The following is a 12,116-nucleotide window of genomic DNA, read 5'->3' as shown; positions in this document are numbered from 1 at the left end:
ATTTTCCAGACACCAACCTCTGAACCATTGGCGTTGTTGATGATTTATGAATAGCCCCGGTGTAACAGGACAGATTAACCCCCCCAACGCTTTACGCGAAATGGTTGTTTTCATCAATCTATTTTTATGAATCGCTAGTTGTGCTTCCATAGAGCGAAGGCTTGTGGTTTTCACATGCCTCTGTAATCTGTGATCTTTAGAAACTTCTTTAGAAAGGAAATAAAGCTTCCCCACTTGCTCCAGCACGCATGCACAGAGCACAGCGCGCAGACTGGCTATTCTCCATCTGTAGGCTACACTTGTGGCTCACATTCTCTACGCTATGATCGGCTTCCATCATATTCTAAGTCTTCTATATCCTCAAAATCAGATAAATATTCAGCCATATTGTGCACACAATATTCCAGGCACCAACAAGCCGATCGTAGCGTAGAGAATGTGAGCCGCGAGTGTAGCCTACAGATGGAAATATATATATATATATATATATATATACATATATATATATATTTTATTATTTATTGATTTATTTATTTTTTGCACATGGGAGTATGCCCCAGATGTCCTTGGATCCTGCAAACGCCAGTGACTTAAGGCCCTGATGCTTTTCCCTTGGCCCCTAATGTCTTTGAATCCTAGAAACGGCCCTGCTCTTTACCCCTCAGATCAGATAGAGACCAGACGCCCCTCTGGCAGGCGGGGAGCTGTTTTTTCTTTTCCTCTCTCTCATCCCATTTTGATGTGTTGGGGTTGATAGGGCTCCCTGGCATGTTCGCTCTACACCTCCAGCTCTCTCCCTTTCCCTACGTTTTTTTTTTGTCCACTATCTCTGTTTTTCTCCATCTCTGTCTCCTTTTGAAATGCACTGGCTGATTAGAGTGCTGGACATCATGCTCCAGAAAATGTCTTATCGTGGATAATTGGTCATCTGTGGACAGAAAAACGAATATTCAACCTCTGAGCGGTCTGCTTCTGCCATGGACGCCAGCCTCCTGACCATTGGCGTCGTTAGGCCTGTGCTTCCGGGGCTTCAGCCCTGGATGATTTATGAATAGCCCCGGATTGCGTACAACATTTTACGCATCGCCCATGGGGTGCACCCAAGATGTCCTTGGGTCCTACAAACGCCCCTGACTTAAGCCCCTGATGCTTTTCCCTTAATGTCTTTGAATCCTAGAAACGCCCTTGCACTCAAAAAAATGATTTGTTCAACCGACATGATTTAATTATGTGGCTAAAATTCCATGCAATTTCATTATGTTACTTAAGTTCAAATTAAAGATGTACAGAACACACAATTCACTGTTGTTAACCCAACACACGTGAATCACTTTGATCCAATGGAAGAATAATACTTCAAGTTGACATATTTTACTTAAATTAATCCAACACATGCATTGCCTCAATCCAATGGAACATTCATATTTCAGGTTGACATATTTTGCTTAAAGGAGTAGTAAAGGGAAAATGCATGTTTAGCCCTGTTTTAAGGTTACTTATGATCATATACAATAGTTCAGATCAAAACGTTGACAAAACTAGCACTTTTGAGAAAGTCTGATAATTGCTCTACCACCGTTTTGGTCATACAATGGATGTGGGTGGGCATCTTGAAAAGTCTTTCAAAAACATGTTAACCTCTCTATTTCAAAGACAAGAAACTCACCGAGGGGGTAATTGGTGTCCGTTGGTGTTCTGACATCAAATTCGCCGCAAAGTATGAATCCTGTAGGGTTTTATTGATCGTTTTATGAAATCCATTGACTTGTATTGAAGCGACCGTTGTAGATGTGTAGATCAATCCGCAGAGGGGATTCAGGAAGCGGAACTACTTACGGTAGCTATTGTTATTGTTTATGCTGCTAGGCTACCTAGTTTGCGGAAGTTTACACACGTATGTGCTGCGACTAAATAGTTCTATGCTAAATATTTTAAAAAGCCTTTCCACTAGAATCTTACTTTATGGCGAATTATATGTCAGAACGCTAACTAACACCTCGGTGAGTTTCTTGTCTTTGAAATTGAGTTTAACATGTTTTTTGAATGATTTTTGATCTGAACCATTGTATATGATCATAAGTAACCTTAAAACAGGGCTAAACATGCGTTTTCCCTTTAATACTCCTTTAATTTGAACCAACGTGTGTCTACCATGTTGGTTGTATTTAATCCAATTGCATGGAATTTTGCCACATAATTATAATATGCTGACAACACTAAATTTAGTCTAGCAGAACCAGTAAGTCTCAGAAACAATTTTATACACTATTCATACACACAATATTTAATATTTGTAGATTTTATCTTAACATTAATCAATCGATGACAGTAGATATGAGTACTAGCCTACCACATGTACGTTATAGCTATCGACTGCGTGTGTTAGCAAATGTTCATGCAAATGTTCACCCACAGAAATGCACCTTGTGGATTCAGGTGCTAGCTATATCGCACATGGTCGAATAAACATTACAGATGGCTTGGTCAATGTTTACACTACTCGCATGCAAGCAACATTTCATATTTGTAGACCTCATCTAAATGCCAATCAATCGATAATAGTAGTTATGACTACTTACCATATGTACTGTAACACTAATCAATAGCGTTTCTTACAGCACACAGCTCTGCGTGTCTCTGTGAGTGAAGTTCCCTCAGGGCCTTGTGAGTGAGAGTGACATATGACACTATCCAATGCATTCCAATCATGCTGGGTCAAACTAAGCGAATCTTGTTTAAAGCAATACATCGCGATATTTGGACCTGTCTGGTGCTAATTCTCCAATTAGATTTACCAAAAGTAAGCTGAATCATCCAAACAGTCTACTCAGAAAGATAATATTTTGACATGTATTACCTTTTAAAACTCGTGCCCCCAGGACGCAGCATTCAGTCGTAGTGTGCATGCGCAACGTTGTGCTTAAACAACACAGTAGTCGCTAACTATTCCAGTGTCTATGGATATCATGCGGTTTTTAGCTCAATGATATCATGGCGGAGGTGAGAAAACCGAAGCGAAACATCACGGAGGAAGCTAGAAAAAGACAAAGACAATCTGATAAAGTTACGTCAGTGCACTTACTCGCAGAGCCTGTGGGGGCGCCGTTCCGAGAAAACGCTATGTATTGCTTTAATGTAAAATTAAGCAATCGACCACTCGCGGCAGTGCATTACACAGAATTTTACAACAGCTATGGGGACCAGACGCCCCTCTGGCAGGCGAGGAGCTGATTTTTTTCTGTTCCTCTCTCTCATCCCATTTTCATGTGTTGGGGGTGATGGGGCTTTCTGGCATGTTAGCTCCACACCTCCGGCACTCGGATTAGAGTCAGAGTGCTGGACATCATGCACCAGAAGATTTTTTTTGTGAACGCTCATAGTTTCTCTCTCTCTCTCTCTCTCTCTCTCTCTGCATTACGATATCCAGCCTATTTAACTTTAATGGCACAATAAAAATGAGTTATAAACTATCTCTCCCTCTTTCTCCCTCTCTCTCTCTCTCTCTCTCTCTTTATTTGCTGGCTCGTGCTCTCTTTGAGCTGCTTTTTGAGACGCTTTCCCATGCTGCATTTTGGGAGCAGTTGTTTTTGTCTGGCATCTGGGAGTCTAGAGTTCGATTTCTTACTTCTCCAGTGTCACTTATCTTGTGTCTTCCTGGAAGAGAGCCTCATAACAGCTATGCTTGCCTGGACTGAGATCATCCTAAAACTTGACAGGACGGCAGAGAAGACAAGACACAAAAGAGGAATTGGAGAGTTTCTTTTTTAATATACATATATATATAACTTGTCCAGGGAGTTACAGCGGAACTAGCCAGCTGGCACTGGCTAATCTACAGTAATGTTGATGAATGGCAACTGCCACCTGCAAAACATACATAATAAAATAAAGTAAATGGTTCATCTGATTTCAAAGCAGATCCAGGCATCTGCTTCTTGTTTCCAGGGCCGGACTGGGGAAATAATTCAGGCCGGGAAATGAAGCCCCCCGCTTGCGACGCGCCGACGCGGTGAAATGGAACACTTTCAGTTTTGCTAATCGGCAAAGATGAGCGGATTTCCCGCTTTTTGGGGGGGGGGGTTCTTCTAGCCTGAGGCCAGGCCAGTTAGCACGCCAGTCCACCGTGACAACTCCCAGTGCTCCCGACGGCCACCCTGCCCCTGCATGTTTCCTACAGTGCTTCATGGCAGCTCAAGATAGAGTTTGATTTCTGGGATTCACAATCAAATTCCCCAACTCAGCTTCAGGAAGTGTAGCCATATTTATATGTCATTCATCAAACCATATACTATTGAGCAGTATGAGTCCCATGGGATTTCCAGGGCGAGAAACAGAGCCATCTGAACTCCACTGAACTGGCAGGTCCAGTCTGGTGCCTGTAGCTTTCAGGCATCGAGCTCCAATTCCCACCGCTCCTGCTGCGTTGCCCTGGGTTGGTTGCGTAACAAATGTTGTGTCTGGACGCTCCTCACTTTCCACTGCCTGTGTGAGTTTGTGTGTGTGTGTGTCTGTCTGTCTGTGTGTGTGTGTTTCTAATGCTGAGAGAAAGATTATGGATTTTGAGATCCATTGTGGAGCCAGTATCCATTGCTCTGTGGGTGATAGCCTCCTTTGTGGCACACCTGCACGGCAGGGGTTGGCCATCACTGCAAGGGACTGTGTGTGTGTGTGTGTGTGTGTGTGTGTGTATGTGTGTATGTGTGTATGTGTGTGTGTGTGCGTGTGCGTGCATGCGTGTGTACGTGAGTGTGTTATTGTCACAACTAGCACAGAGTAGATTGAGTTCTTATTTCTGCACCGCAATATGATATGCTCTGTTCAGAGAGACTACCTCTGTCTGAGGGCGATAGAATCTCTCTCTCTCTCTCTCCGTCTCTCTCCATTTATCTCTCTCTTTCTTCATCTCTCTCCCTCTCTATCTCTCCATCTCTCTCCCCTCTCCCTTTCTCTCTCTTTCCTATTTTTCTCTCTCTCTTTCTGTCGACCTCTTTCTATAATGTGGTCTTCTTTAAACTCAGAGCACGCTCACATAAACACACACACACACACACACACACACACACACACACACACACACACACATCTAACATGAGATGTGATCCCAGGCTGTAGCACATCCATTTCACATGGTCTGAATGAGTAATATGCTGTAGGATTACTCTGGTTCTCAGACCAGCAGAGTTCACATCGTTCAGGCGCTAACATCTTCCTCCCATGAACTCCATTTCACAGATATCTGTAATGCAAGACAAAGTGCAGTCAGTACTGTTGTTGAAAAATATTGAAGTACACTGTGTTGTATAGTAAAGTATAGTATAGCATAGTATAGTATGGCATAGTGTAGTAAGGCATGTCATAGTATAGCATAGCATATCATAGTATAGCATAGCATAGCATAGCATAGCATAGCATAGCATAGCATAGCATAGCGAGGGCTTGGAGAAAAAGTGAAATCTTGGGTGAAAATGAATTTTATATATCATTTTAAAGATCTTCTTGAGCTCTATCAAATGGTAAAAGAATAAGGTCACTCTCATTTTTAGTGTTGTGTTGTATAGCATACCAGTGTAGCGTAGCATTGTGAATTGTAGTGTATCCTAGTAAAGTAAAGTACAGAAATTTGTATTCCATTATATTGGCCACTGCAACACACATTGTGAATGCAATAGGTCACTTTTACCCAGCAGCCCTTATTTGGTCCTGATTTGGTATTCCTTCTAATTTTGATTCTGAACTGATTCTGAATCTGAATCTTTTACGTCAGTTAGTTAATTTATGCAGGGAAGGCTTGTTCTTCTAATTGTGATTCTGAACTGATTCTGAATCTGAATCTTTGACGTCAGTTAGTTAATTTATGCAGGGAAGGCTTGTTCTTCTAATTGTGTTTCTTAACTGATTCTGAATCTCTGACGTCAGTTAGTTTATTTCTCCAGGGAAGGCTTGATCGCTCCTTTCTCCTGACGGATGAACAGAGGCATTAATATGCTGTTGGACTGAGAGACGGAGGGAGACGTGGAGAAGATATTTTTGAAAACTGGAATGTCTGTTTTTTCGCATGCTGACTAAGCCAGCTGTCATCTTTATTCGTGAATGTATGTGAATTTCTACAGCGGGGCGTGTGTGTGTGTGTGCGTGTGCGTGCGCGCATGTGCTTGTGTGAATATCCAATGGGATGTTTGTCTGGCTCTATTCCCATCCTCTCCACTTAATCCGTCACTCTGTTATGAATTCTCTCCCTCTCCGCATGACTTTTGATCGCAGTCTCCCCCCCCCACCCCCCTCTCTCTCTGGCCCGCTGACCCATTCCCTCCTGCCGTGCCGTGTGCTCATGTACCTACATTACCTCTGCAGTCGGGGGGCCGCCGTGCTGCTTGCTGATGGGCTGAGTGGCGGTGGAGGCGGCGTGCGGGCGGGCGGGCGGGGGGGCTGGAGGAGGGAGTGAGACATCTCGCAGCGCCGGCACATCTTGACTTGTATTTATGCTGCTGCCGCGGATGATGATGATGATGATGATGATGATGATGATGATGATGATGATGACGAGAGCTCTCACGGCGAAACCAGACGCCCCCCGGGACGCTTCTTGTCAGCTCGCGGCGGCGGGCTCCTGCCTCGCGCGGCTTCTGGTTACGATCTAATATGCAATCCCCCCCCCCCCCCCCCCCCCACACACACACACACAACCACACACACACGAAGAAGAATTACACGAACGGTCTGACTTTATCGTCTCCCTCGCTGAGAATTCCGCTAATGGCCGTCGACGCCTCCGTCCTCCCCGGGCCCCCTCTGTGTTCGCCGTTGCGTCGGGCGGATAATTAGCTGTGACGGTTTCCCGGAAGGACGGAAACAGATGGAGAGGAGCCACGCGGCATCGGCGGTCTTCATGACGGCGTCTCTCTTTCTATCTCCGTCTTCCTCCCTTTTCTTTCTCTCTCTTTGTCTCTCTCTCTGGCATGAAAACCGACACCAAATACCACTGCTCAAGTTGTATTAGGGCAGCGCGCCTAAATGGCCGTTTAGATTGAAGCAGGAGGTGGAACAGATGTCCCACACACTTTTTAAAGGACTTTTCAAAGTTTGACTGTATGAGAGCTACAGTACAGGGCAATGAAGTGCCTAGTGGGGGATGTTAGAGAATTATGTTAATGTGGAAGTGTATCTTTTTATGGATGTACTGTATTTGATGGATGTATTTAGTTACAACAACATCTTGATTGTCAAGTAGTTTTTTCTCTGACACTGCACTGCTGAACTGTTTTAAGATGCATTACGATATCCAGCCTATTTAACTTTAATGGCACAATAAAAATGAGTAATAAACTACATCTCTCTCTCTCTCTCTCTCTCTCTCTCTCTCTCTCTCTCTCTCTTTCACTCTCTCTCAGTGTGCTGCAGCCTGACATGGGGAAGAAGTCCAAGTTCAAAACCACAGTCAAGAAGAAAACTCTCAACCCTGAATTCAATGAGGTGGCCCTCTTCTACATCCCCTCAATACATTCTCCTAATCACCCAACCTGGCAGCCCATCCTGAACAGCCTCCTAATCAGCCAACCTGGCAACCCATCCTATACAGCCTCCTAATCAGTCAACCTGCCAACCCATCCTATACAGCTTCCTAATCAGTCAATCTGGCAACCTGTTCAACAGATTAATCACCATCTGGTTTGCATGAATTGGGGCCACGTTTGGGAGCGAGAGATAGTCTTGGATTGTTTGGGCTGCATGCAGGTGATTGTCAAGGAGCTATGGCCTTTAGAAACAGTACAAAGTAGTAGAACCCTCCTATCTAGAACCTTTATTCAGAGCGTTCCTCTACCGTCACAGTGTAAATAGTTCTACCTGCGAGGCAAATTTCGAGGCGCCTGAGCTGAGCTTTGGCTGTACTCTTCAACCCACAAATAGATGCATTCAAATACAAGACGCATTTAAGTCAAAAACAGTGTGAAAGTCGATTTCTGTGCCGCCTTTCACTGAAAGTTTGAATCAAGTTTTATCTGGATTTAAGCCAGGTTTACCCTGGCTTAGAGGAGCAATCGCCACTGTTCAAAGGCTGTGGCTGAGTTCCTGTTTCTTTCAACTAGTCTGATGAAATGTGTGTGCATCTCTCCCTCACTCTCTCTCACTTTCTCTCTCTGTCTCCATCTCTTTCTCCTGCTCTCTCTCATCTCGTTCTCTCTCTCTCCATCTCTCGCTCTCTCTCTCTTGCTCTCTCTCTCTCATCTTGTTCTCTTTCTCCTCTCTCTCTCTCTTGCTCTCCCTCTCTATCTCTCTGTCTCTCTCTCTTGCTCTTTCTCTCCATTCCATCTCACTCTCTCTCTCTCTCTCTCTCTCTCTCTCTCCCGGCCTCCTCCTCAGGAGTTCGCCTATGAAGTTCCGCATGACCAGCTGGCGAAGAAGACCCTGGAGATCTCTGTGTGGGACTACGACCTGGGGATGAGCAACGACTTCATAGGTACGGAGAGGAGGAGAGGGAGGGGGGGGGGAGCAGGAGAGGGAGAGGGGGGGAGCAGGAGAGGAGGAGAGCGAGAGGGGGGGAGGATGAGAGGGAGAGGGGAGGAGCAGGAGAGGGAGAAGGGGGGAGCAGGAGAGGAGGAGAGGGAGAGGGGAGGAGCAGGAGAGGGAGAAGGGGGGAGCAGGAGAGGAGGAGAGGGGGAGAGCAGGAGAGGGAGACAGGAGAGGGGGAGAGAGCGAGAGGCAGATAAAAGGAGGGTGATTGAAGGAGGGATGTAAGGGGGAGGGAAAGGCAAGCGAACGGAGGAGGAGGGCATGTAAAGAGACTGAATAGAGTGTGAGAAAATGAAAGTGAGCATGTGAGTTATAGAGAGAGAGAAAAAGAGAGGGGAGAGAGAGGTGGGGAGAGAGAGAGAGAGAAAGTGAGTGAGTGAGTAGGAGGAAGGGGAGAGGCATCCGAAATCGAAAACAGGACGACAACGCTTTTCGTTGCCATCACTCATTGGGTCGATGCAGATTGATAGATAGATAGATAGATAGATAGATAGATGGATAGATAGATAGATAGATAGATAGATAGATAGATAGATAGATAGATAGATAGATAGATAGATAGATAGATAGATATACAGCTTTGTGACGCCGCTAAACTGCCGCGGTGGGGCCTGGTGTTTACACACACACACACACACACACACACACACACAGTGATGGGACACGAGGGAGCAAGGGAGTGATTGAGAACAGGCGGGGAGAATGGATCACCACCCAGGGAGAGCTCTGTGGCCTTGAGATCAAAGTGTGTGTGTGTGTGTGCGCGTGTGCGCGTTTGTGTCTGAGTTTTGGTTTGTGTTTGTGCCTACATGGCTGTATCTGTGTGTGTGTGTGTGTGTGTGTGTGTGTGTGTGTGTGTGTGTGTGTGTGTGTGAGTGTGTGTGTGTGTGTGCACGCGTGTGTTTTGGTGTGTGTTTGTACCTGCATGGTTTTATCTGTGTGTGTGTGTGCGTGTGTGCGCCTGTGTGTGTGTGTGCGTGATTGAGTTTCCGTGCGTGTGTGTGTGTGGTGCGTTGGCCCAACATTTAGATAACGTTAGAAAGTGAGTTATTACCCTCAGTGGAAAACCGGATAGGAAAATAGCTATCGGTCACACACACTAGAGACCACGCTAACCTCCTTCTCATTAAGTTATGGTTATGGGCGACATCTCACACGGCCCAGTTATGTTCCAGCTGGGAGACTGATGATCTGGACACTGTGGAAGGGCAAGAGATAGAGGGGGGGGGCAGAGAGAGAGGGGGGGGGGGGGGGCACAGAGAGGTAGATACAGTTGTACAGTAGTGGGTCTGTTTTTGTGTGCCATCGCAAGAGAAGAGAGGGAGAGCGAGAGGAGAGAGAGAGAAGAGAGAGAGGAGGGGACGGGGGACGGGGTTAAAAAGCCCCGACGCGCGCCGACGGATGGCTTGAGGCACGCGGGCCGCGGCGGGAATGACGGATCAAGGGCGAGAGAGAGTTTGAAAAGTGGACAGGGAGACAGAGAGAGAGAGAAAGAGGGAGGGGACACATTTACACGGGAGGAGAGATGGGGGGGGGGGGGTGGAGACGGACGGGGGCGTCACAGCTGATTTGTGGGAGCGATTGAAGACGGCAGGGCCAAGACCCCCCCCCCGTTTAACACGAAGACAGAGGTGGGGAAGGATGGGAGGAGGAGACGACAAATGGGATAGCCTGTCGCCTGTAATAGATGCGATTGGCGGTGGGCGGACGTGTGTGTGTGTATGTGTGCTGGGGGGGTGGCGAGTGGGTGGGTTGTTTGTCCGGATGAGCAGGCGTCATGCACTTCGTCATCCGTGTCAATTTATCCATCAGTGTTGCCTCATCCCTCACTCAGCCTCCCTCTCTCTCTCCCTCCCTCCCTCCCTCTCTTTCTCTCTCTCTTCCTCCCTCTCTCTCTCTCCCCCTCTCTCTTTCTCTCTCACTCCCTCCCTCTCTCTCTCCCTCTCTTTCTCTCTCTCTCCCTCCCTCTCTCTCTCCCTCCCTCCCTCTCTTTCTCTCTCTCTCCCTCCCTCTCTCTCTCCCCTCTCTCTCTCTCTCTCTCTCCCTCCCTCCCTTTCTCTCTCTCCCTCCCTCCCTCTCTCTCTCCCCCTCTCTTTCTCCACCCGTTTGTCACCACAACCCTGGGGCTCAGGGAACACGATGTATCGATTCGAGTGTGGGTATGTGTGTGTATGTGTGTGTATATGTGTGCATGTGTGTGTGTGTGTACATATCCTGCCGACATGTGTGCGTGGGTGTGATCGTCATGATGAATGTCTGTGAATGGATCATCCAAATACATTAGACAAGACTTTAGTCTGTGATTTGGATTTCAACGCACCAAGCATGTCCCTACGCAGAGCAAGAGGAAGCAAGGAGGTGAATTACTGTACTGTACGTGCGAGAGAGCCCTTCCCCAGTCCTCACATGAGCTCACACAGTGCACACACACACACACACACACACCGTGTCCGAGGCGATGTTTAATATATCCTGCCCCACCCACTACTCCTTTCGGACCTTCAATTTCCGTAGGCGTCGGAAAGAAAATCCCGGGGTGTGAAATACTATGTTTAGACCTTCATCGCTCCATCGACCGTGACATCACAAAGCCCCCCCCAAAAAAACACAATTGATTGACCACACTGCGAGGATCTCTCTATCTCTCATGTTCTCTCTCTCTCTCTCTCTCCGTTCACCATCGTCGTGTATTTCTTCTTCAGACCTCCCTGCTTATCTCTCCTCCCTTATCTCCCCTCGGACCGTCGTCACAGTTTCCATTTTGAGGCGTTCTGGATGACTCAGATGTCGATGGTGGGATGAATTGTGCTCCCTCTTTCTTTGTTCACTATCTTGGTCTCACACTCTCTCTCTCTCTCCCTCTCTCTCCCTCTCTCTCTCCCTCTCTCTCTCCCTCTCTCTCTCCCTCTCTCTCCTTCTCTCTCCCTCCCTCTCTCCCTCTCTCTCTTTCTCTCCCTCTCTCTCTCTCTCAGGTGGAGTCGTACTGGGCATCAATGCCAAAGGGGAGAAACTTCGACACTGGTTCGAGTGTCTCAAACACACAGGGAAGAAAGTGGAATACTGGCACACGCTCACACAACAAGGAGCCCCTAACAGTGACTGACAGACACACACACACACACGCACACACACACACACACACACACGCAAACATTACTTAATGAATGAGTACCAGTCAAGTAATAGAATAATAAAAAATAAATAAACATGCAATAATTATGCCAAGAGGAGGAATAATAATATAACTAATAATAATAATAATAATAATAACCATTGTCAATATAGATTTTTTTTAAAGGTGAATCCATCATTCAAAGTCCAAATAATGTCCCTCATTACAAAGTGTTGATTGTGAAAGTGCTCACAAGTCATGCTTTAATCCTCGATATTGTCCAGTCACTCAGCATCTTGTCATTCACTGTACACGTTGAGTGTTGAGTCAACAGTGTTGAGTCCTCGTCTGTGTTAAAACTACTGCACTGGGAGAGGCTGGGAAGAGCCCTCAAAGTGTTACTGTATAAGAGCATATATACAGCAGTTACAAAGTAATTACTACACGAACTCTGAGTGACTTTGGTGACTCGTGGATGACTCATGGGTGAGGGTGG

The 12,116-nt window shown here is 46.4% G+C and overlaps 1 protein-coding gene across 1 annotated transcript in view; it reads left to right on the top strand.

The window, feature by feature from the left end:
- Window positions 1-11,611, top strand: part of doc2g (double C2-like domains, gamma) — a gene marked incomplete at its 3' end in the record, with an annotated part of 28,627 nt that extends 17,016 nt beyond the window's left edge. The window contains exons 9-11 of the mRNA XM_084454254.1: window positions 7,389-7,470; window positions 8,359-8,455; window positions 11,481-11,611. Coding sequence (XP_084310380.1) covers window positions 7,389-7,470; window positions 8,359-8,455; window positions 11,481-11,611 — 310 coding nt within the window. The remainder of the gene's footprint in view (window positions 1-7,388; window positions 7,471-8,358; window positions 8,456-11,480) is intronic.
- Window positions 11,612-12,116: the final 505 nt, after the last annotated feature.

This window comes from Borostomias antarcticus (assembly GCF_949987555.1).
Source record: "Borostomias antarcticus genome assembly, chromosome: 20".
NCBI lineage: Eukaryota > Metazoa > Chordata > Actinopteri > Stomiiformes > Stomiidae > Borostomias > Borostomias antarcticus.
Note: the sequence above shows the minus strand (reverse complement) of the source record. Positions and strands in the feature narration are given on the sequence as shown.